Source organism: Simochromis diagramma, unplaced genomic scaffold (genome assembly GCF_900408965.1).
Source record: "Simochromis diagramma unplaced genomic scaffold, fSimDia1.1 OVJJ01000754.1, whole genome shotgun sequence".
In the NCBI taxonomy this organism is placed as follows: domain Eukaryota; kingdom Metazoa; phylum Chordata; class Actinopteri; order Cichliformes; family Cichlidae; genus Simochromis; species Simochromis diagramma.
In genome coordinates, this window is record NW_024387525.1 from 34644 (window position 1) to 61058 (window position 26415).

The window sequence follows — 26415 nt, forward strand, 5'->3', positions numbered from 1 at the left end:
AACCTGGAAGTCTTCAAAGCTGCAGATTCCTGCTTCTTTGGTTTCAGTAAAGAAGTGATGAACAAGTTCTACCAAGCTGAACTTTTCCTCTTTCAGCACATTCAGCTCTCTGAAAGTGAATGGAAATATGAACTGGATATCCTGGTTGGCTTTGTCTTCAGCCCAGCCGAGGGTGTATTTCTGAGTTAAAACTGTTTTCCCAATGCCAGCCACTCCCTTTGTCAGCACTGTTCTGATTGGTTCATCTCTTCCAGATGAGTCTTTAAAGAGGTCTTCTTGTCTGATTGTTGTTTCTGGTCTATCTGGCTCCCTGGATGCAGTTTCAATCTGTCTGACCTCATGTTCCTCATTGACCTCTGCAGTCCCTCCCTCTATGATGTAGAGCTCTGTGTAGATCTTATTCAGAAGGGTTGGGTTTCCTGCTTTAGCAACCCCCTCAAACACACACTGGAACTTCTTCTTCAGTTTAGATTTAAGTTTCGGCTGACAATTTTGAAGAGCCTCTGAAGTAAAAGAATAAATATAATTAACAGCAGATCAAAGTCAGTTCTAAAGTAGTCCAAACAACATCAAAGAAAGAAGCAAGACTTAGTGAGTGAGTGCATTACATTGCCAAAAGTATCCACTCACTCATTTAAATGATTGAATTTAGGTGCTCTAATCACTTCCATGTCCGTGTGTATAAAACTAAGCATCTGGACTGCTTCTAAAAACACTTGTGAAAGAATAGGTCCAACATGCTACCACAATAGCATATGTCCCATATGTGGAATAAGTCCTGTTATGAAATTTCCTCACTGCCATCTATTAAAAAAGTGGAAGTGAATGGGAATGATAACACTTCAGCCACAAAGTGCTAGGCCAGGTAAAATCACAGAGTGGCATCTGCCGATGGTCAGGCATATAGTGTGTAGTGGTGCCCAACTTTTTGGATAGCTCCAAATTTCAAGCGGCCTTTAGCTTAGCTGAAACACAGTGCATTGAGAGCTTCATGTAATGAGTTTCCATGACCAAGCAGCTGCAAGTTGTTCTTCAGGAGTTGGGCTCAGCCCCTTAGTTCCAGTGAAAGGAACTCTTAATGCTTAATGCATGCACAATCACCCGGGTAAGTTAATCCCCAAAATTTAGTACTGTTCATCTGAATGTAGCATTTTCAGGGGGACTGAAAATGTTGGTTGCTAAATGAAGAGGTTCCTGTCTCTTCACATCCTTTCTTTGTTTGGTTTGTTATATTCTGTACACTTGTTTTACCCTAAGGTCATGAAAAACACATTTGGCTTCATTCAGTAAAGTGATGCTCAGTCTGGAGTGCTACAGATAATCACAAAACTTTTAGGAATCTTTAAGTTTATAAAATTATATTGGGCTTTGTGGCTTTTCATAGGTAAGCAATGCCCACATGTCCAGGCTAAACAAGTTTCCAGTTCTCTGGGCCACTTCTTCAAATTTTACTCCCAAAATTTATCACATAAAGTGTCATAATGTCCTCCTACTGCTAACTCAGCTGTTTAAAAGAAGCATCTTAAGGAATGCTCAGCAATTCACATTAAATTCCTACTTTAAATGGGAATAGGAATCTGTCAATTGTTACTTTTAAAATTGAATAATTTTTCTTAAAGGATTTCTGAAACACTCAAGTCACATGAATGAAACTTGGACGTTTTTTAAGAATCAATTAGCATGGTTTTAACAATTAAATACGACTGGCCTTAAATATAACTAAAGTTTTCAGACAGTGGTCGTAGTATGTATTTCAAAGAATGATTCTGAGTAGTCTATTTTAAGTTAAACAGATATGTAAAATAAATTTGTTAAATATTCTGGTATAATATAATACTAAAGTATAATAATTTTGTTTATCTCTTTAAGTACAACACACAAAACAAGTACAACATTTATCCTATTCCGCCGTATTATTTTTCAGTTCGTCAGTTTCAACATGTTGCTAAGCAAGTTTGTAGTCAGACTGGCCATAGATTTATGACGGCCTTCAAAATTACTCCACAGCACTTCAAAAATGTTTTCTTTGTGAACAACACTTTAACAAATACAAATGTATGACAAAGAATGATGTTCTTGCCCTCTCCTTTTTCTTACATTGTATTGTGAGGGTTAACTCTCTCACATCTCAATGAACCATGCAAAGAGACCATTCTTGCAGAAAAAAAGTGACCTCACCTTGTTGAGCAGATGAATCAGAGTATAAACGCAGCTGAGAGAAAAGGGAGAGATCTACAGTCTGAAGATGTCTGATCATTATCCTGCAGGCTTTGTCCCCTTTCTTCTTCACTGTGTCAATGAAGCAGCGTGCCTTATCTGCTCTGACAGGGTTCTTCTCCAGTATCGATTCTTTCTCCAATTCATTTAAAACACCATCACTTACAAGGGCCTCAAGGAGCTGTTTAAGGAGTTCTGTTGATACCCTCCAAACAAAGGCTGACCGCACCTTGGAAAGCTTCTCCTCTATAGGAAAAATAAAAACACGTAAACATGTCTATCACTCAAATGTTTAAGCATGTGCCAAAGAAGGGTTGAGCCAGGTTGCAACACATGTGGATGAATTGAATGAATTGAATTGAATGAATGAATGAATGAATTGAATGAATGCTTTATTGGCCATATGCAGGTTGCCCCACAGAGGAATAGGACCCCCCCCCCCCCCCCCCCCCCCCGACTTACACAGACAACAAAGACATCACATGGGAATACAGTTGGAGATCGGCAGCGTTACAGAGAAAACACTGAAAAAGTACACGACAATGGGAAAAGTACAAGAGGAAAAAAAGAGACCACTTCTCACGCTGGGCACCTGTGGGAGGACAGCATGAGAACAGGAAGCAAAAAAAACTCCTCTGCACAGAGAGCACATTAATGTCCACATCACAACATTAGAGCACGTGACAAGCCACAGGGGTTGGATAGGGGGGTGGGGGGTAATCCGAAGGAACACAGCAGTCGTCCTACACAGCGCTACCATTTCAGCGCGGCACGCAGACCTGCCGTCTTCCCCCACAGGAAACAAGCATCGAAGGCGTTTGGAAAGGGAGGGGGATGAGTGCGTGCTTATCAGTGTAAGTGTACGTGTGTGCGTGTCCAGAGTCCAGCTGAGACAGTGTCCTTCGCTGAAATGTAATGATGACCATAAAAGTGTTTTAGGCAAATACATGCATATTTACATAAGAAGATGTAAATGCTGTTGGATAAATGAATAAATAAAAAAACCAAAAAAAATAAGAAAAGGTATCTACCTTGGGTCTATTAATCAATAGATCTCATCAGAAAAACCACTGATCTCCTACCTGCTAAAGAAGCTGCTTTGATTGGTGGTTCTTTCATCATATTTCTATAAAAACATGAGAAGATGATTTTACCAGAAGAAACAGTGAACACAGTCATGTCTCACATCATATGATTTCATGTATGCGAAAGGTTTAGTGCTTGGACCACATACACCCAAAACCTTGTTCAAAGGCCAGAATCTTTCTCAGCAGATATTTTGAGGGCCAGATGTCATAAAATAAAATTAATATAATACTGTAGGTGATATATTGTTGTTTGATTGCACTCATTTCCCTTCCAAATTCCAAATATCCCTTAGCCTTTGTTATTGACTCGCATTACATGTGCTGCAACAATGCAGTATTTTAGGCTTCGTATTTGTGAGGCTGTCAAGTTATCCATCATGCACACATGTTGTGTTGTAGTTTGTGGAGTTGTCGTAGGTGAAAGCTTTTCTGAATATATAACAGGGCTCTAGAGTGCGACCAATTTGGTCGCAAATGCGACCAAATTTTTCAGTGGTGCGACTAAAAAAAAATATTTGGTTGCACCTGTGCGACCAACTGTTCGGGTGGCAAAAAAAAAAAAAAAATCTGCAACCTTCCCTGTGGTCAACAACAGACACACATTTTGCCCCGATTGTGGACTAAACCAATCAGAGATAGTAAGGGGCGGGACCTCTCTGATTGGCCGTGGTCCAGTTGAAAGTGCAGGTGGAAGTGGGAGGTGAGTAGCTTGAATAAAGCGATATCAATTCATTAAATCCTGAATCGACTTTTAAATATAACTGTGTTTTGCCAGAAACGCCAGATTCTCGGATTAAAGCTCACAAAACCATTTCAACAACAACCAAACAGCAGATGAGAGCAGGTACACGGATTCCACACAAAGACGTAAACACAGAACGGACCGACGCATCAGAATCAACTTTGTCTTTCTCGGCTTTCTCACCCGACGGCCCGTAGACGGACACGCTGTTGGAGCTTAGCGATTCTGATGCGTCCGGTCCGCGCTGTGATTACATCTTTTTGCGCTGATTCTGAGCTGCAGGTTTTGTCTCTCCAACCAAAATTCACCGAGCCAGCAGCAAAAGAAGCAGCAAACTGCGCTTCACATTTGATCAATGTCGTCATGAATTTTGCTTTTTTTGCTTCCACGACTATTAAAATCACACTTCATGCACAGCTAGCTCTCTCTCTCTCTCTCTCTGTACTTCAAGAACAGTTTCCCGTCTCCAATCTCTGTTTTCTGTATTATTCATTCGCTTATTACCCACCAGTCTACCGTTGTTTACAGCGCTGTGGCTGCTGTCTTTTTCTTTTCTTTTTCTTTTTTTCACTTAAATGACCTCGGACAAGAAAGCCTATTTTTTCTGTTGGTCAATACTGAAGAAATTTAAACTTTATATGCAGAACATTGTAGAATATTTTTAAGGTTATCTGCTATAAAAAGCCAGACCAGGAAAATCTCCTTCATGTTTTTCTGTTTTATTCTCAGTTACTTTCACACAAAGGCATCTGCTGTGATGTTCACAATTCTGATGAAGTCTCATGTGTATCAGTACTGATAAATGATCAGAATTATAATATTTCTGACTGTCTGAGGCTAAGTTGAATCGAATCGGGACTTTGAAAACCGGAATCGAATGGATTATAGAAATCAGTGATGATACCCAGCCCTAGTGAGCAGCCTAGGGATGACAGAAGTGGATGTAGCTGTAATAGGAAAAGAACTATTGCTAACTTTTCTGTTAAGTTAAGGCCTGATCCTTCTGAAATTCATAGCCAGTGCTCTGACACGGTGTCATCAATCTTTGAATGCTGAAAAAGCACAGTGTATCCAGAAAAACACATTATATTATATAAATTATTAGAAAATTTGTGTGCGCCTAACTTTTGTGCCGGTACGCCTAACTTTTTAAAGTTAGGCGTACCGGTACGCCCATGGCAAAAAGTTAGTCTAGAGCCCTGTATAATATATGGCACTCTTGAAGACCTTTAACCTTTTTAACCCAAAAGGCTTTCTGAGGTTTCTGCTTGAAGATTGTATGCTCAAAATTAATTGATTATTTCTCTACAATTACAAACTCTGTGAACTCCATCTTGCCATCAGAATAAAGTTAACACTAGTGAGTCTTAATGGGCCAATAAGTCAGGCATAACAGCAGATGGAATGCAGAAAAATGTATAACAGTATAACAAGCTATTCACCACTAATGTGAGGAAGGTGATGCCGCTGACCCAGGTGGCCATGTTGACAGCTGTTATTGACACTGCTATGTTGGTGTGCGTGGGATGAGTGGGCATCAGCGCCAGAGATGCCTCCAGGATCAACAAACAATCCACATGGTGGAAGAATCATTGGTCAGAATTTAGAGGCGTTGATAATGGAGTCAGTAAGGGTCAGAGGTCGCTGAACAAACTGCTCTCCATTATGGACAACCATCACACCCAATCCACTCCACAATGCTGAGGCAGCAGAGCTCCTTCTCCCCTAGACTTAGTCAACATCGCTGCCATGAAGAACGCTTCAGTAAATCAAACTCCAAATCTTTGATTGTTATTGAGAAGATCAGGTATTTAAAATGTAATTTATCAATGTATTTTATACATTGACTTTCTGAGCTCTTTATGACATATTTCTCCACAGTGACATCACTTCATCTGTTCTTCCTATATTTTAACTTTCTTTTACTTGTTGGCTCATAGTCAGTGAGAGAGATGTGAAACCTAATGAATGATGCCTGCATGATTCAGTACCATGGAAGACCTTACTGTTCTTGACTGACTGTCCAATTACAGCGACCATTTACTCTAAACTAGTTAAAATTCAAAGGTCACAGATTCAATAAAGACAATGATTGTTGAAACTGTCACAGTGTGTGTGGTGGTGAGCTCACAGTCAGTGTTTGTGCTCCTCTTTTCTCTCCAAGGCCTCACAAATGCTCACTCTGTTTGTACAATATATCAATTATTTTCAAATGATAACTGTTGTACACGAATGACGGACCCGACCACATTGTTCGCAGCTGCCAGCCACACACACACACAACAACCTCAGGTCCCGGCACGTCTTATGCAGGGGAGACATGATGAACTGATGGAGCTCTGGTGTGTCAGCCTCTCCTGCAGCTGCGCCACAAACCATGCCCTGCCACAATAAAGCTGTTAAACAGCTATCATTGAAAATATGAATTCAAATGGAGATAAAACGACATCATGAGGGAATTTTAACCACAATGTTCATCATCAAGACGATAAGGAGAAAGTGTGAGACGACCTCTGGGTGGGTGTGAGTGCAGCAGTGAAAAAAGGAAAATATTCAAATAAAGCTGAATAATTTAAAAAGAGCAGAAAAAGAAAAGTCCTGAAGGAACTTTCAGTCTCTTTAAGTTACAGAAGCAGTTCAAACTTTTAAAGAACAAACTGCTGTCTGAGAGAAAACAAATTCAAACCTGCTGCTGCTGATTCTCAGATTTTGCTCACAAAAATGATGGAAAAGAAACACTCCAGCTGTGAGTCCATTACAGTGAATGGAAAATTTGTGCTGTTTGTGCTGGAGACGATCATGTGACACAGAGTTTCAGAAAGTAAAGTGTTCCTCTTTGATCAAATAGGAAACTCCCAGAGAGGCGTCAATGAGGAAGTTGGGATTAAGTAAAAGCAGAAATGGAGTCTGAACTTTAAAAACACGCAGAAATGTTTGTTGGAGGCTTTCTGTCCTGTCACAGCCCTAACACTATGTTTCTATTGTAGTGGCACTTGAATTCAAACTGTTTTCCCTACCTGGAAGGAGTCAGGGCTCTACCTCTAATGGAGAAGTAGAGCCCTGGATTTTCACAATAAGAGCACATATTCCATGAGGACTTTGATATCTTCTGAGCACTCTCGAAAACAAATACATTTGAGACGGTGCTTTCGCGTCGCAGTGTGGACAGCGAAAACTGAGACTTTCGAATGACGCATTTTAGTCATGTGATGCAAACATGTGACCAATTAAACAATCATAGCGGAGGACATTATACAGCAGCATTATACAGCTTTTATTTGCTCTCAATTTTGACAGCCCTATTAAAGATTAATATCAGTTTATACTTGCTCCAGATAGCTTTTCTTCAAATTCTTTAATTCTCTCTCGCTTTTGCAACTTTGTACTTTTGTGTTACTCGCAGCAACAACTCCACCTCATTGTTAGTCCATTTAAAAAAATTGGTCCTTTTCCTCGACATTTTGCCGCAACATTTCAACAAGCATTTTTTTAAGGAAAATGACATCTTTTAATGTCTCATCTGAAATTCTTTCCTTGTTTTACTAAAGTTTTATTGAATCTGTTATTTCTTTCTGTATTGCTGCCTGGTTCAGTAACATGACTCTGAAGAACAAGAACCGGTTGGGACTTTTAGCAAAAACTTGCAGCAAACTCTCAGGGCTCTGGCAAAATGGACTTTTGGCCATTTATGAGAAACGTGCTGAGGAATGTTCATTTGGATTTTTATTATTGTTTTGTTTACTCTTATTGTTGCCTTGCTGCTAAATTAATTTCCTCTTATGGGAAAAAATAATAATACTTAAAATAATGAGTATTTGAATTGAATTAGTCCCTTTGGATTATTGGTATTATTTTGTTATTGTTTGGACTATTAATGAGTTAAAACCCACAACAGAAATTATCAAACGATCAAGTAAGAATGATCTAGTTGCACTTTGAAAGTAACTCGAATATCACCTGGATACTCTCTGTCACAGTTAAAGACGAGTGACCTCTGGGTCTGTGGGGTCCTGTGGGATGCTGTAGGCAGGTGGGGGGGGTGGGGGTCCATCCTCCTCTCTCTGCTTGTGTAGCTCGGCGTTTTCATGCACGAGTTTTCATATGCTTGTATAAATGTGTTTCATCTTCAGCCTGATCACACAGAACCACTTCCTGTCTCTGAGTGCTCTGTGTGTGTGTGTTGTCATGGTTATGGAGCACGCTAGCTTATCTGGTGCTGCTGAGTCACGTGACTTAGGAGAAGCGGAGCAAACTGCCTGCTCTGGGCTGTGATACTTTAAAGTAGCAGCACTCGCACAGACAGGTTTCCTCTTTGATGAAGCCTCAGCAGTGCACACGGGAGACAAACTAAAGTACTGATCACAGTTGTTAAGGGAAAATTGTACTTAGTAGTCAGTATAAGCTTTTAATGATATAAGTTTACATGTGATAGAATACTGCATGATGACCTTTTCCCTGCTTAGAACTGATTGTCCTTTTCATTGTTCAGAACTGATTGTTCTTTATAAAACGTGTTCTGATATTTCTATCTGAATCTTCCCACAGCGATAGTAAGAAGTTGAACAAGCAGTTCTGACCTCGCACACACACACGCACACACGCACAATCACATACGCACATGCTCACGTATCAGCATTCCACTGAACAAATGTTTTCATTTTCCTTCTGTATAAATAAAAGACAAGTGCAAGAACAGGGCGCTGATCATAGGGCCCCACTCTCTGATGTGAGCGCTCTGTGAATCGCCCTTGCAAGTTAAAACTGCAGCGTCTGTGTGTGTCTTCACTCTTAGACTCTCAGCTGAAGAAGAGTCATTTAGAATAAATCTCTTGACAACAGTACACTCGTACTGATCAATACCAGTTCAACATCAGGTACCAATATCATCCATATTTGGATTGCTCCACCCCCACTACTGCTCACCTGCGTGGCCCTAAACTGCAGAGTTTAGGAGAGTGAAGATCTGCTCACGTGGGTAACAACAGCAAGACCTGGAGGGGCGTGATTGGGAGGAACGGCCTCCCTGATCTGAACCTGAGTGGTGTTTTGTTATTGGACTTCTGTGCAAATCACAGTTTGGTCATAACGAACACCTTGTTCGAACATAAGAGTGTCCATAAGTGCACGTGGCACCAGGACACTCTAGGCCGCAGGTCGATGATCGATTTTGTAATCGTATCACCAGACCTGCGACCATATGTTCTGGCCACTCAGGTAAAGAGAGGGGCTGAGCTGTCAACTGATCACCACCTGGTGGTGAGTTGGATCAGGTGGCGGGGGAGGACTCTGGACAGACCTGGTGCACCTAAACGCGTAGTGAGGGTGTGCTGGGAATGTTTAGCAGAGGCCCCAGTCCGCGAGATCTTCAACGCACACCTCCAGCAGAGCTTCAACAGCATTCCGAGGGAGACTGGGGACATTGAGTCAGAATGGACCATGTTCAGCGTCTCCATTGCCGAAGCTGCTGCATTGAGCTGTGGCCGCAAGGTGGTTGGTGCCTGCCGTGGTGGTAATCCCCGAAACAAATGGTGGACACCAGAGGTGAAGGGAGCCACCAGGCTGAAGAAGGAGTCCTATCAGGCTTGGTTAGCCTGTGGGACTCCGGAGGCAGCCGACAGGTATCGACAGGCCAAGCGGAATGCAGCTCGGGCAGTGGCTGAAGCAAAAACTCGGGTGTGGGAGGAGTGCAGAGAGACCATGGAAAAAGACTTTCAGACTGCCTCGAAGAGATTCTGGCAAACCATCAGGCGTCTCAGGAGGGGAAAGCGGTGCTCTACCTGCACTGTGTGTAGTGCTGACGGAGCGCTGCTGACTTCGACTGAGAAAATTGTCAGGCGGTGGAAGGAATACTTCGAGGACCTCTTTAATCCCACTGACACGTCTTCCAAGGAGGAAGCAGAGTCTGGGGATGAGGGGAATGACCCGCCAATTTCTGGAGACGAGGTCACTAAGGCAGTTAAACAACTCCTTGGTGGCAGAGCCCCTGGTGTTAATGAGGTCCGCCCCGAGTTCCTGAAGGCTCTGGACGTTGTAGGGCTGTCCTGGTTGACACACCTCTACAATGTTGCGTGGAGATCAGGGCAGTACCCCTGGACTGGCAGACCGGGGTGGTGGTCCCCATCTTTAAGAAGGGGGACCGGAGAGTGTGTTCCAACTACAGGGGGATCACACTCCTCAGCCTCCCTGGGAAAGTCTATGCCAGGGTGCTGGAAAGGAGAGTTAGTCCGCTAGTCGAACCTCAGATACAGGAGGAACAATGCGGTTTTTTGTCCTGGTCACAGAACACTGGACCAGCTCTTTATCCTCTCAAGGATACTTGAGGGTGCATGGGAGCTTGCCCAACCAGTCTACATGTGTTTTGTGGACTTGGAGAAGGCATTCGACCGTGTCCCTCGGGGTGTCCTGTGGGAGGTGCTCCGGGAGTATGGGGTGTCTGGCCCATTGCTACGGGCCATTCGATCCCTATACAACCGTTGCAAGAGCTTGGTTCGCATTGCCGGCAATAAGACGGATTTGTTCCCGGTGGGCTCCGCCAGGGCTGCCCTTTGTCACCGATTCTGTTCATAATTTTTATGGACAGGATTTCTAGGCGCAGCCAAGTGGTGGAGGGCTTTCACTTCGGTGGCCTCAGAATCTCATCTCTGCTTTTTGTGGATGATGGGGTTCTGTTGGCTTCATCGGGTGAAGGCCTCCAGCTCGCACTGGAACGGTTCGCAGCCGAGTGTGAAGCAGCGGGAATGAGGATCAGCACCTCCAAATCTGAGGCCATGGTTCTCAGCCAGAAAAGGGTGGAGTGCCCACTCTGATGATGAGTTCCTGCCCCAAGTGGAGGAGTTCAAGTATCTCGGGGTATTGTTCGCGAGTGATGGGAGAAGGGAGCCGGAGATCGACAGACGGATTGGGGCTGCAGCTGCAGTAATGCAGACGCTGCACCGGTCCGTCGTGGTGAAGAGAGAGATGAGTGTAAAAGCAAAGCTCTCAATTTACCGGTCGAGCTATGTCCCTACCCTCACCTATGGCCACGAGCTGTGGGTAGTGACCGAAAGAACGAGATCGCGGATACAAGCGGCAGAAATGAGCTTCCTCCGAAGGGTGGCTGGCCTCTCCCCTAGAGATAGGGTGAGAAGTTTGGCAATTCGGGAGGGGCTCAGAGTAGAGCCACTGCTCCTCCATATCGAAAGGAGCCAGCTGAGGTGGTTCGGGCATCTGACAAAGATGCCTCCTGGGCACCTCCTGGGTGAGGTGTTCCGGGCATGTCCCACTGGGAGGAGGCCCCGGGGCAGACCCAGGACACGCTGGAGAGATTATATCTCTCGGCTGGCCTGGGAACTCCTTGGTGTTCCCCCGGATAAGCTGGAGGAGGTGGCTGGGGAGAGGGAGGTCTGGGTTTCTCTGCTTAGGCTGCTGCCCCTGCAACCTGGCCCCAGATAAAGCGATCTGGTTTCCACAGAAGCGCTGGACTCATCCCTGCATGACTTAATTTAAAGTACAGCTTTGTGTTAGGAGGATCAAAGTCTCAGAGCTCATCATCACTACATCATCATCATTATTGTTGTTGTTATTATTATTATAAATATGTATGTTTATAGTGTGTGAATGTGTGTGTGAATGGGTGGATGACTGGTTGTGTAAAGCGCTTTGGGGTACTTAGGGACTAGTAAAGCACTATACAAATACAGGCCATTTACCATTTATTCCGACACAGAGCTCAAAGAGATTTTAGAAACAGTCAGTTTTGAGTCTGAACATAACTCTCCTCGCGTGTTCCTGTGTTTTTATTCCTGACATTGTTTCTGATTCTTTCACACGAGACAACAAGGCTCAATAATAAAGTTTGTTATTACTATTATTATTATTGTGAAGGTGGAGCATTCATACAGCACTCTGTACTCTGTCAGTGATAATTTTTACATCATGGAGACCAGAGCATGAGGATGAAGATCTATACGTGATAACAGGAGGGTAATCAGAGGAAAACAAGACACAGCTGACCTGACTCATGTGACCAGATAAGAGGAAGCAAAAGTGAAAGCAAGACACCCGTGATGTATAAGTATAAAGATAAGTGGATAAACACACATAAAGGAAACATAAAAAGTGAACAAACAGAGGATAAAGACATGAAATAAAGACCAGCAGGAAGTCTTCAAAGAGGTGTCATAGAATCAAATGGGTTGGAGCTGTGGCAGCCTTTAGGATCTTTTACTCAGTTTAATTATCTTTCAAATCTCCTTTTCAGTTTGACGATCAAATATTGAGGAAGGAGTAATTTGGACTTTTGGACTTTGGATGTAAATTTTTGTAGATCATTCAGTGTTTTTATGACCAGAATCTGACCTTTAACAGTCAAATGGAAACAGAAAGTAAAAATGTGTCTGTTTGACTCTTAAGTTAACAAATCATCTGAAATCCCCTGGTTATTAGTTATTCTCTGAAATAATTTCAAAATAAAAGACTTTATGGTAGGCCTGTTCGCATGCATGATAGAAGTTATACAGGGATATAAACAAAATATAGTTTTATAGTAAGTGTTATGATATAGTCTGCCACTCATCACTTTACACAGTATTTAACATCTTCATTGGTAACTCGAAGGACATAAATATAAGATAAGTTACACTACTATGCCCTCTGTTTGTCAAATTTAAAAGAGAATTCATTGCAAAAACATGAGAAATAATTCAATCTAAGGCAGAGATCAGCGGACTGTTTACCACAGACAGAGCTCTTTAGCTCCTCCCTCCTCCTCCTTCATCGGCCTTCAGAAACTCTGTGTAGCTGGCAGTGTGAAGGTTTCACACTGTTAGTCCTAATTTACTTGTGATATAGTTGGGATTCCTGCATTAAAAGTAGAGTGTAGCTATATGGGTTGTGCTGCTGTAGTCTGTAGAATAGAAAAAGATCTGGATACAAAGCAGTGTCAGTACAGTAACAGTGGAAAAACAGGCTTGGATTCTCCCAGATCTTCTCTTCCTGGATACCGCTGATTTACAGCTTCCCAAATACAGCTTCTAACCTACTCGGTGAGTACTAATGTGGACACAGTAGTGTTGTATACTACTGTGCTGTATACTACTGTGCTTTTTGAACTGCTGCTCTGATCATGTGATACCAGAGCCTGTATAAACCAGTGGACTGTGGAGGGTTAGAGTGATATCCAAACACTGAAACGGGTCAGACCTGTCTGTTTGTGTCAGTGCTAGTAAATCTGTTTAGACTTGAAGAGGTTAAAATAAAGAGAAGTATGATCAGAGAGCTGGTTTTATATTGTGTGATTCCAAAGTTAGACTGAAGCTGCTGACACAGTTCAACTGTTTCCTCCCAGCTCAGATCTGACTGTTACACCCGAGTATCTGTAAGTGCATGTACACACAGTTCTTTGCTAAAAGGTAATTGCATGTAGTTTTCTATGTGTAACATTTCTGTGGAGCTCCATCACACTTACTCTCTCCTCTGAACCAACCCTCATCTTTGCGGGGGTGTTGTCACATCATGCCTGGGATTGTTGCTCTCAGGAATTGGAATTCTTCCAACTGAGCAAATAGTTCAGGAGGTAGGAGAGTTACAAATGTTAAAGAAAAAACACCTGTGCAATGCCAGCGATAGGTTATGCTTCAGAGGATGAAATAGGCAGGGGTCAACAGAATTTATGACAGGGTCTAAGGAGCTTGGAAAGAAAAGTGTCTGGAAGGTTTTGTGTGAGCTCATTGTGAAACCTAGCCCCACCCTATTATTTAATTTCCTGCAGTCAGATGGCCCTGGATGTGAGTGGGCCTAAAGGCGCCTGGGAAGGGATCTCAAAACTGGATTATAGATGGCAGACAGTTGGTGTCGTAAACCACCGCCTCTGTTCAAAGATGGTCGTTCACAGTGGACATAGATGCCTTCTTTTAGTCCTCTTTCAAACCATCTGTCCTCTCTGTCCAAAATGTGAACATTGGCATACTCGAAAGAGTGACCAACTCCTTCCGACCTCTAGAACACAAACCTGGAGTAATCAGGACCCTACATCACCGGGCAGAGAATGTTCCCTCTAAGCCTGAAGGGAAAAAGACAGGGTTATATGTAAAAGAAAGAAATGACCTGACTGCAAATATCTGTATGACTCTGCATTATTGAATCGACATTATAATCAATCCAGTCCTTGTTTGCCACATGAATTGTCTTCACAGAAGTATTATCTTGCATTTGTTGAAATATCTCAGGGTGGCGTGGTGGTTAGCCCCCCACAATCCTGATAGTGATAAGCAGAAGAGAATAGATGGGTGTTGCAATTTCAGCTGTCCTATTGGCCAAATTTCTTTAAAAAATAAATGTTTCATGTGTAAATAAAAGACAGATATAAGACAACCTGCAAGAAATTGATTGAGGCTTTTACCTTGTGATGTTGTTAACATGTCAAAATGACTCGATATCATTCAGTCATTTTAAAAGCAGATGCTTATCTGTGCTTTCATTTTCTTTTTTTAAGTTTCTAGTTTGTTTCTTTTATATTTCTGTGTACCGTATTTTCCACACTATAAGGCACACTTAAAATCAAGTTAATGAGCAGCAGGAGACGAATAGATCGCAGGTACATGGGCCAAGGGTGGGAACCTGTAATGAGTTCCGGCCTGGCAGTACAGTAAATACACACATTTATTTTATTAAATAGTTATCCCACTTTTTAAATGACTAAAATCTATGACTAATTGAATTTGTAGGAGTGCTGAATCCCAGTGATGCTTATTTAAATATCCTGAGGTCCAGGTTTGCTTACTGAATCAGTGTATTTAGTCTTGTTCTTGATTCAGAATCAAAATCAGAATACTTTATTTAACTGAATTAAATAATACAATTAATTACAAAGGTACAAAATAGATCTAAATAGATCTAATTATAAATATCCCACTATATTACACAAATATATCTGGTTAACACTGTGGTGTCCCTCTGATCTGTAGAGCATGTGCAAAAGGGTGTAACTATTGCAGTGGTTACTGTGCATTAGATGGAGGGGTTGTAAAGACATAACCACAGGCACTCTCCGCCTCTCCACTACCACCCTGAGGTTGTCCAGCTCACCCCCCACAACATTACTGGTCTTGTGATCAATTTATTGAGTCTGTTGGCATCTGTGACCCTCAACCTGCTGTCCCAACATGCAACAGCAAAGAGGACAGCACAGGCCACAACAGACTTATAAAAAACCTGAGCATTGTCTGAAAGATGTTAAAAGACCTCAGAGATGACTCTGGCCCTGTAAAGTGCAGTTGTTTTTTTTAACCCAATCCGGTTCATTAGCTATGTGTACTCCAAGGTATTTATAGTCCTCCACAACGTCCACATCAACTCTCTGGATTGAAACCAGGGGTCAAAGTTTTCCTGGTCTACCTAAAGTCCACAATCAATTCCTTGGTCTTTGTTATGTTGAGCTGCAGATGATTCTGCTCGCACCACGTGGCAAAGGAGTCAGTAAGTCAGAAGGAGTCAGAAGGACTGAGAGATGAGTGGGCATAGGAAGTGTGGGGATGGGGAGCTTCAGTGATGATGTGTGAGGACTCAGCAGGGGGACACACTTACTGTTGATATTTGTAAAAGTGCAGGATTTCTGCTGAGCATGGAGTTCTTCCATAACACTGAATACAGACTGGAAAACCAGATTAATGTAACATTACAACCTCAGAGAAGAAGAAGCTTTAAATATTTTTAATCACTCTAATCCATAAATACTGATGGTTTAAAGTAATGGTTTTAAAGGTTGTTGTTACAGAAAGAGGAAACTTTTTCTTCTACTTCCTTCATTTAAATAAGGAAGTGTGATTTATTTAATTAAAATTAGGGAAATGGGTATAAATGATTGAATGTTCAGATGGATTAAGAATTTTTTGGAAGGAAGACAAATAATGGTAAGGATTGGGAGGAGTTATTTGGAGAGTTTGCCGGTAGAAAATGGAACGCCACAAGGGAGCATATTTAGCCCATTATTGTTTTCATTGTTGATAAATGATGATGTGTTTAAGAACATAGTGAGTGGAATGGAGTTTTCGTATTTTGCAGAAGATGGGGGAACGTGGGCAAGAGGAAAAGGGTTAGACTTTTTGGTAAAGAAAGTACTGGGGGCAATCACAGGAAAAGAACAGTGGTCATACAAATGGAGGTTTAAATTCCCAGTTGATGAGACTAAAATAATGTTTAAAAAAAAATATACATTAAAAATGGATACTGTCATTGCCTATCCCTAGCCTGGTTGAGGAGTTTAAATGTGCAAAAGTGAGGCTTGAGATGTCACTCACGGACTCCCGGGACCCCATAGTGAGAGGCACTGCTCCCACCCTAGCAACGGGGAAGAAGTGGACCCCAGCCACATCTGTGCTACAGGCAAAATCCGCTGTTCGGCATTGTAACGTGGTGGTCTTTTTAGACCTTGCCAACGCCTTTGGGTCAGTTCCGCACAAGATCTTGTGGATGGCCTTCAACTATTTCAGCGTACCAAACCACATCACAGGACTGGTCACGACTTACTTTCAGGATTTACAGTTTTGTGTGACAGCTGAGAACACCACCACAGCCTGGCAGCACCTGGAAATTGGAGTTATGGCAGGCTGCACGATTTCCCCTCAGGCATTTATCATGGCAATGGAGTCGGTCATGCGGGCATCCCGATGGGTAGTGGAAGATGAGAGACACAAGAGTGGCCTTCGTCTTCCTCCCATTAGGGCCTACATGGATGACATGACCAACATTACAACAACAAAACCATGTACTAGGCGATTGCTACAGAAGCTCCAGGAAAACATAGAATGGGCAAGAATGGAGTTTAAGCCAAGTAAATCTTGCAGCATCTCCATCATGAAAGGAAAACTGACAGCCGAGCAATTCTATATCAGTGGAGAACCAATTCCAACAGTCTTAGAGAAGCCCATAAAGAGCCTGGGACGGTGGTATAATGCAGACCTCAATGATATGTGGCAACTAGAACAGCTAAGGCAGAACTTGGCTGATGACCTCAAGCGGATTAACAACACTGCACTCACAGGGAAACTGAAGCTCTGGTGCTTCCAGTTTGGGTTATTACCCAGACTACTGTGGCTGTTGACAATGTACAAGGTCTCACTCAATCATGCCAATCGACTAGAGAGGCTAGTGAGCTCCTAGGTTAAGAAGTGGCTCGGACTTCCCAAATGCCTCAGCAGCGTTGGAATCGACTATACATCTTTTTTTGGTTTTGTCACCTTGTACAAGACTTCTGGCAGAGATTATATGTCTTTATCTCAGAAAATATATTTAAAGGATTTGCACTGTTATGGAAATATGTATTATTTGGTCTCCACAAAAACCAAAGACAGTTCAACATTGATAACAGATATGATTAACTTGTTAATCTTAATGGCTAAATTTCATATTCACAAATCCAAATGTTTAGGAAGAAATTCCTCTTTTTATGTATACGCCTATGAGCTTTTGCAATATCTTAATTCAATAAAGAACACTACTAACCCCAAAAATGTAAAAACTATGGTTGTATTTGACAAAATGAAGATCCTTCAATCACTTTACACTTTGGCTTAATCAGTTAAACTTCTCCCCCTAGCATATGTATAATGCAGGTAGGTTCTGATGTTTGTTTGTTTATGGTATACAATTTCTGTAAGTACAATACCTTGAAGTTAGAACTGTTTAATTTGACTTTGTATTGTACTGATGTTTAAATAAAGGTTTTAGGGGGGAGGGGCTGGGGAAAAGGGCAGGTTGGATCGTCTTACGTTTCACGCATGCGCAGTACGGGGACGTAAGCGTTGTCGTTGTGGAAGAAAACGATTGAACCTGATAGTGTAGACGGGGAGCGTTTTTAGACGAAAATGCTGGTTTCAAATTTATCTGGATTAGTGTAGACGTAGTAGAGAGTTAAATGCAGAGCCGCGAGTTTAAATAAAAATAATGTCTCTGATTCGTGAGGAGGATGTGCTCTGTGTGTGTCACGTGATCTTGATCCTAACGTCCTAAGTCCGAGGATCCATGTAAGAGTTGGCGGAGACGGTAAGTGTCCAGGTTGAGTGTAAACTCTATGTGAAGATGATGTTCAGAGTGTGAGGAAGGCGGTGAAGGTCTCTCAGATCCACAGCAGCGAATTAGCTCACTCAGCAGCACAATGAGACTCATTCATAGCTGCGTCACTTTTTCCTTCACAGATAAACATGTTTTTGTCATGTTAGTGTTCAAAGAGTCAGAGCAGCAGTCTCAGTATATGTCACAGTGCTTTACATGTACCATGATAAATATATATTACAGCGTGTTTCTGTTATTCTGTGGAATCGGCAACGAAGGACAAAGTGAGAAATTAAAGAGCGGCTGGTTTCACTCTTTGTGGAGCCGCTCCCTGATCCCTGATCCTGGGTGTAACGTGAACGGCTGTTGTTTACGCTACAGTGTCAGCTACTGAGCTTTGTTACATTGTCCTGGAGACAGACGGTAGAATTAGCCCTGTATTTGGTCTTGTTATATAAAAGTAGAACAGAAGGAATAAACAACAGGCAGGATGGATGTATGAGAAACAGGAGAAAGGCACACGGTAGAGGACAGATTACAAAGTAGAAATATATTACAGTATATTGCGTGTGAACAACATCGAGTGTAGCTGTGTGGGTGGTGCTGCTGTAATCATACCGTGTGCACTTATTACTACAGTAGTGTCAGTGAGTCCTTATACAAGCTGCTGTGTTTGGTCTCTGCTCTGTGGTTATACACTCAACATGAATCAGTGCATTCAAATTATTGTAGGCATATTCTGGGATCAATGATCGATGGATTCATGTTACAGTTTAACTCGTACACTCAACTGTTTGACTTTGAACTTTGGACTGATCTTGCTGTGATAACAGAGCCTGTATAAACCTGTAGACAGTATGAACTGTACAACTAGTCAGACCTGTCTGCAAGTGTCAAGTCTAAACAGAGATTAATAAGTCAGACTTGCTCAGACTTGAAGAGATTAAAGTAAAGTGTGAGCTGAGAGCTGGTGTTATGTCTCCTCCCAGCTTAGATTGGACTGTTACACCTGATATCTGGGGGTCCATGTGCACACAGTGTTGTGCTAAAATGTGATTTCTGTGTGTGTGTTGTTAAATAGGCTGTAGTCAACAGGATTTATGACGGGGTTATACATTAAAGAAAGAAATGAGCTGACTCCAAGTATCTGTATGACTCTGTGTTAGTGCACCTGCATTACAGTCAGTCCACTCCTTGCTGTCCACCTAAATGATCTTCATAGAACTATTATCTTATATTTGTTGGATTGTCTGCTTCCCTCTTGGCCTGATCTCTCTTAAAGAAGATATGTTTAATGTCAATGAGACTCTAGCTGGTTAAATAAAGCATATATGAAAGTCACTTTGCTAAAACATGACTGAAGCTTCTACCCTGTAACAGGAATGTTGTTTAGGACTAAAGATGTTTGACATATGTTTCACAGATTATGGGTCAACACGTCATTTGCAATAGTTAAAATGTGGCAATCTGTTACCCAACGATCAGTTTTTGGTACAACACCTGCAGTCAGAGCGTGGCATCCTAGTTTGGACGTTTTATGTCTCTTATCTGTGCTTTTATTCTCTTTTTTAAGTTCCTGGTTTGTTTCTTTTATATTTCTGTATAACATAGATTTGCACAGTTTAGTGGGTTCTTGGACTTTAGTCCAGTTTTGTATTTTACATAATCAACACACTCCAGACATGAAGAGACAGATCGAAACTGTTTGTCTCCACTTTCAGACAAGTTTTTGGTTCATGTGCTCATGTTTATATAGAAGTGCTGTTTAATAATAAAGACAACTAATATCAGAAACAAACAGCAATTACTTTACCAACACATACATACATTTCTTCTACTAAATAGTTATCCCACCTTTTAAATGAGTTGCCAAAAAGCACATGTACTAAATCTTATCCAAGCCTGGTCCTGGGTCTGTATATCCTCTGCTTGAAGTTTTGACTTTCTAGTTTTATCCTGAGATTCCAGGCTGCTTAATGTTTGCAGTGCTTCTTTTTCTCTCTATGTATTGAGTCTTGTAAGTTTTATTCCTCCCTCAGTGATATTTCATGCTCTGTCAAGTCTCCTGTATTAAGATTATTCTTGTCTCTGTTTTCCCTGTTTAATCCGTTTAAAGAGGCCAACATTTAACAACCTCCTGAAGGGGAAATTTATCTTTACACTCAAAAAAATAACTCTTTGAATGAACATAAAAAATCATGGAAAGAAATTGCACGTAATTAAATTGCTTTATTTTAGCATTATGCAATTCTGTTATTCCAACTTAATGTACTTGAGTTGGACTAACTTGATTAAGTAATGATGAATCAACTGTTTTACTACAGTTGAGTCCAACTTAATTTAATTGACTTGATCCAACCCATGCAAATTACATTTTTGTAACAAAAATGCTTATTCGTAATAGAAATCCATTTATTAATGTGGAAATCCTTTCCATGATTATTTTAAGTTCATTTAAAGAGTTATTTTTTTGGAGTGTTCAACAAAGTCTAGAGTCTGGTTAACATGAAAGAGTACTGGACAGGTCACCAGTCTATCACAGAGAGACAGACAACCATTTGCACTCATGTTCACAGATATTTTAGAAACACCAATTAACCTAACCCTAATTACTGCATGACTAACTGTGGCAGGAAACCAGAGTACCCAGAGAGAACCCACTGCAAACTTGGCCAGATTGCAGATTTGAACCCAAGACCACTTTGCTGCGAGGCAACAGTGCTAACCCTTGCCACCGAGCTGTCAATCTAGCCTTCAAAAAAAAATAGGGAAACTATGATTACAAGGCTTTATATAGAATTTTCTGTACGTTTTTGTCCTTTACAGGTTAAACCACAATAAGGCATATACGTAGTGTGTTTAGGGTTGTCTTTCTCTTCTAACCCCAGTGATTTTCCTGTGGTTTGAACTCTTGTGTGATCTTGTGAATTTTGTTAATCCAGGCAACTAACCACTCTTACTAGATTGTATCATGTCATCTCAACAAGAATAAATTAAGTTGCTGGATTTCATGCAGGTCCTACAGGATTTAATTACGTTCACCACAGAAACATGAAATTATTTTGTTCACATTACAAGTTTGAATTTTGTAAATGTAACAACCATCCAATTTCATTTTTTTTGAGTGTAGTTACAGAAACACCTTTCTGAGAAAATACCTCTGACAGCTGGATAAATGATCTACTCTTGAGACTGCTGATTCCAGTTCATTCACAATAGACAATAAGCTGCTTGTCCAGAAATTCCAGTCTGGCTCATCAATGACTCTGTAGGAAAAGTAGCCAAATTAGCAGGTTCTATCCGGTCGTTAAGTCTGACGTCACTAGCCGTGTCTGGGCCTAAACTCCGCTGCAGGTCCATATATCAAACGATCACTATGGCATTACTGAGAGTTGAAAAACTGTCTAAAGTCTTTCATCTTTAATAAAATGATCAGCGTTCTGCTCTACCAGGTGTAACAATTGAGTTTAACATCCAGGCATCCATGAAAACGGAATTTATGACATTTAACGGAGTTAGAAGTTAGCAGGAAGTTAGCTCGCTAGCTTCTATCTAAATACAATATAGCATGTCCTGACTGCGGGGTTTTGGAAACAAATTAAAATGTACAGCTCTGTTATCACTTTCAACATAAATGAAGACAGAAAACTAAACAGCAGTGACGTTTGTAGGGTTACTGAAGTTGGGCTAGCTGGCATTTAATGATGTGCTACGTGACCGCTAGCGACACAGCTATGTTAGCATAATTTAAACAAGCTAACTTTTTTTTCCACTCGATAAAAGTTAACGTGAGTGTTCTCGGTGGTCAGGAACAAATGTAATCGCATGGCAGGATGCTGTAAAAGGACCAAACTTCAGCCAGGAGAACAACTGAGATAATCCATCCACAATACGAGGTTAGTCATTCATATACTGCTGCATGGGCTGGGCTGTAGTTACATCCTAAGGTTTTAAAAACTGAGCTTAAATAAATGATTAGCGGTAATAAAAGCCGAGGGAGGTCAACAGTGATCACTGACTGTTTTAGGAGCTTTTTGAAATTAAATAGAAGAAAATACATAACATTAAACATGTTAACAACACAAAAGCCATATTAAACGCAGACTACTTTAGGCCCGGAAGTAGGATTCGTCACGTCATCACTTAACGACCGGATAGGCAGAGGTTGTTACTACTTTGGTTCCCTTTTCCACGTTAACTGACGTGGAACAACAGGAAGAACAGTGAGACCAGAAGTTTCAGCTGATTTTCAAAAACACTTTAAACTGTTTTCTTTAGCAATCATGTGCTGTAGCATCGGATGCAGTTGAAAACATTCTTGAAATTAATCTTTACAGCTGCTGTCTGACCTTTGCTGACTTTTGCTTCTTAAACAGTCAGTCTTTTCTACATGTGGGTTATTTTGGACTTTTACAGACTAAAAGATTGTGTTGTTCACCTCTACAATTAATTAAAGGCCTGTTGTTAGTATCCACCAAAGCTGCTGGTGTTTTTGTTGTGACTTCTTTATCATTTCCAAACTCAGTTTTGGAAGGGAAAGCCATGAAGTAAATACTTGTGCTGGTTTCAGGGTTTCTGAACCTCTTGATCATAATTTCTGCTGTGTTCAGTCTCTCGTGCTGGTAGATGTTTTGCCTTAGTTACCATAAATTGGGTGAAGCATATACTTAGCTTGCTTGTTGTCAAGCTTGTCTTCATGCTTATCTTTGATTTCTCCTGCAGACCACTTGCAGCCTTTCTCCGTATTTCTTGAAGCTCACGGTGGAGCTTGTTAACAAGTGCCTTTGTAGTTGTGGCATTATCCAAGTCTTCCATAACACCAAACATTGCATTTAAACATCCTGTGAGGAACAATGCAAAAAATTGTAACACGCCACCATCTTCTGGCTTAATTATTGGATAGTTCAACATATTATGAAGCTTCTGCAATCCTATAGTCATCAACAAAACTTTACTTTAGCATCATCGCTGTCATAGTTTAAGGACAGCATTTTCACATGGTTCTAAATTCCCTTTATCAGCACCACTGATATCTGCTGACGTCTACATGAGCGTTCTGTACACAGCTCTACTAAAACTTTCGTTTCTGCTTCTGACCCAGCCAGAGCAGCAGTGATTGTATTTTCTTTCAAGCCTTTATAGCAGCTTCTGTTGTTTTGTGTTCTTCTAGAATCTTAATAAATGCTGATAGATGTTTGGTTTTATCACTGACTTGTTCAAGCCTCTCATTCATTTTATCTTCATGTATCGCTTCTCTTTTCACAAGTGCGCACACACACAATATACAGGCTGACGTCCTAAGGAGGAGTTTGTTTTCCTTCATCATTACTATCATCACCAGACACAGAGTAGTGCCTGAGTCATTCCAGTTTGTTTACAGAGGAACAGAGCTTGTCTTCAGTGACCTCACTGAACCTAATTTTTAATACCTGGAGAGAAGAAAAGCTTCTTATGCTCATTTACGGTTTGTTGATTATTCTTCAGCCTCAAATTTGTAATGAGAAAGTTTCTAGAACAGTTCAACATGAGTAAGTATCATTTGGTTTGGATTCTGGACTAACAGGGTACAAAGAACCGGGATAAATGGGATCCTGTCTAACCAGGTCTGCTCCCCGACTCGCTCCCACATGGATACGTTATCTCATCTCTACAATTAATCCTGTCCATACATATGTGTGAGAGCAGGTCTGAAACTGTCAGAGACATGCGTCTATGGTCTGCAGATGACTGTGTTAGTGTCGTTCTGCTCCAGGATCATGAGAGCAGCCATGGACTGTAACTGTGCTGAAGATTTGGAAATCCAAAACAATTTAAGTTACAGGTGCAGTTGTGATTTTGTATTTGTGCTCTATCCATTTTTATATTCTCTATTGTTTTTCTTTCTCTTTTCTGTCTGTCAGCTTTGACATTGTTATATTACACACATACTGTGAGTAACAATAGAAATGAATACATTATATTAAAAAACAAACAGGATGAGCCTGTAGAGACTTTCTAGAGCTCGTCTTAGAAAAGAAAATCTGTTTGGCACAACGGTGCATTCTGACCATAATTCAGATTGCAGAGGCTGCCTGACAGGACCGGCTAAAACATATCTAATACAAAAGAAATGAGCATTGAGTTTAGAACATGTACTCATCAGGTCATATCCATTTAAGTCAGAATGTGCTCAGAGTTTAAATATGTGGCAACAGTTTTTGATTCAAAGCCAAAGTTGTGTGCTTCAAAGGGAACCAGTGCCTTTCATGTTTGAGACATCTTTCTCGTTTCCACATTGATAACATCATGTTGGTTTCATATTATCGAGCTTATGTTGAATCTCTTCTATGATTTTCCTTGGTGTCTTGGACATTTGTCAGGAAATGAAGCGATCTAACAGCTGATTGGTGAATCAGTGCTGAACCATCACCACTTTAGAGAGAGTCGTTTGGTACCGGGCCGCGAGAGTTGAGGCTCAGGTGTGAAATGTATGGTTTTCAGGGTGGGTTTTTTTTTTTTTTTTTTTTTTTTTTTTTTTTTTTTTTTTTTTTTTTGGTTTTGAGCGTTATTTTGTTATCGTTGTTATTGTTGGGTCTTTTCACGTGTGTTATGAATAAATCTTATTTTTTCGGTACCGGTACTAGTTTTATTTTGTTGCATTTATCCGCGACACCTTAAAGGCCGGTCCGTGAAAATATTATCGGGCATAAACCGGTCCGTGGCGCAAAAAAGGTTGGGGGCCGCTGACTTAGATAACTTAAAAATGTTATTGTTTGGCTTTTTTTTTTTTTTTTTTAAAGTATTTTATTTGTTCCTGAGTAAATCAGTTTGGCTGAGATTAAAGTTATAGTTTTTACACAGCTGAATAAACGTCAAGCAGACAACTAATCATCAGAAGTGTGAGATGCTCGAGAATATACTCCGGTGTCCCGTTATAATTTAGATAGCAAGGAGTTTATTAAACTTCACCGACACAGCCTGCAGATTTCATTAAAATTTAATAAACTATCATCTTGTCTTTATTTTTAGTTAGCACATACCTTAAACACTTAAAGCTGTAAGCTAATGATAGTTATATAAGAGCTGATGCGTTCTGGTGCAATAAGCTGTATGTTTTACGTCCAATAGATGCATGATCTGATTAGTCGACTAATCGCAAAAATAATCGTTTGTGGCAGCCCTAGCTGTAACTGTGCTGCAGATTTGAAAATTAAAAATAATTTGAGTTACAGGTGCAGTTGTGCTTTTCTATTTGTGGTCTATCCTTTTTTTTTTATATTCTCTATTGTCTTTGTTTCTCTTTTCTGTCTGTCAGCTTTGACATTGTTATATTACATATATATTGTGAGTAACAATAGAAATTAATACATTATATTAAAAACCACACAAACAAGAGGAGCCTGTACAGACTTTCTAGAGCTTGTCTTGGAAAAGCAAATCTGTTTGGCACAACGGTGCATTCAGATCATAATTCAGATTGCAGAGGCTGCCAGACAGGACTGGCTAAAACATATCTAATACAAAAGAAATGAGCATTGAGTTTAGAACATGTACTCATCAGGTCATATCCATTTAAGTCAGAATGTGCTCAGAGTTTAAATATGTGGCAACCGTTTTTGATTCAAAGCCAAAGTTGTGTGCTTCAAAGGGAACCAGTGCCTTTCATGTTTGAGACATCTTTCTCGTTTCCACATTGATAACATCATGTTGGTTTCATATTATCGAGCTTATGTTGAATCTCTTCTATGATTTTCCTTGGTGTCTTGGACATTTGTCAGGAAATGAAGCGATCTAACAGCTGATTGGTTTATCAGTGCTGAACCATCACCACATTACAGCAGACACATACAGCAGTTAACTGCTTCAATGTTTCTTGATGACTCAACATACTTTTGCAGTTTGTTCCTCCTTCCCTCTTCCTTCTGGACAAAGGTTTCTGTTCCCAGAATGAATAACCAAAAAAAAAAAAAGCTTTGCATCACTCAGATCAATGAATCATAGCTTTGTTGCTTTGTGGGTTACGTGATGCTCAGAACCTGACTGTATTAGGTGAGACAGAAACGGTCAGCTTCATCAGGTGTTAGTAATCCTGATCTAAAATCATTGGTTTTCTTTGTTTTTCCAGATGTTGTCAGGCTGTTCTTCCTGTTAGAAACTCCATCATCCCAAATCTCAGGGGCATGCTCTTCTTTTGGACCATGGAAACTTTTACCCAGGAGCCAGGTAAGCCATCCAAACCTGTGTGAGAAAGTTGTTTAATCATGAATAAACTATGATTAACCACATTTGTTGGAAAGTTGAGTTCAATTTCTCTAGCCACACTCAGGCCTAATCTCAGACCTCCTGAATGAAGAAATCACT

General features: G+C 40.9%; 2 protein-coding genes across 5 annotated transcripts in view; one reads left to right on the forward strand and one right to left on the reverse strand.

The window, feature by feature from the left end:
• Positions 1–63: 63 nt before the first annotated feature.
• LOC120727344 (NACHT, LRR and PYD domains-containing protein 3-like) lies at positions 64–3354 on the reverse strand (the record flags this gene model as incomplete). Its single annotated transcript, XM_040021563.1, has 3 exons — positions 3300–3354; positions 2179–2463; positions 64–503 (listed from the first exon to the last, which is right to left on the reverse strand). Coding segments are annotated over exons 1-3 (765 nt in total), but the record flags the coding sequence as incomplete, so codon positions are not given.
• Positions 3355–12761: 9407 nt separating this feature from the next.
• The window catches only part of LOC120727341 (tumor necrosis factor receptor superfamily member 14-like), a 35535-nt gene continuing 21881 nt past the window's right edge, over positions 12762–26415 (forward strand). The window contains exons 1-2 of one of the 4 annotated variants that reach the window (XM_040021561.1): positions 12762–13070; positions 26180–26267. The gene's annotated coding sequence lies outside the window, so the exon portion shown is untranslated. Of the gene's footprint in view, positions 13071–17813; positions 18067–26179; positions 26278–26415 lie in introns of those variants that run through there. The other 3 variants (XM_040021560.1, XM_040021559.1, XM_040021557.1) reach the window with 3 other exon arrangements.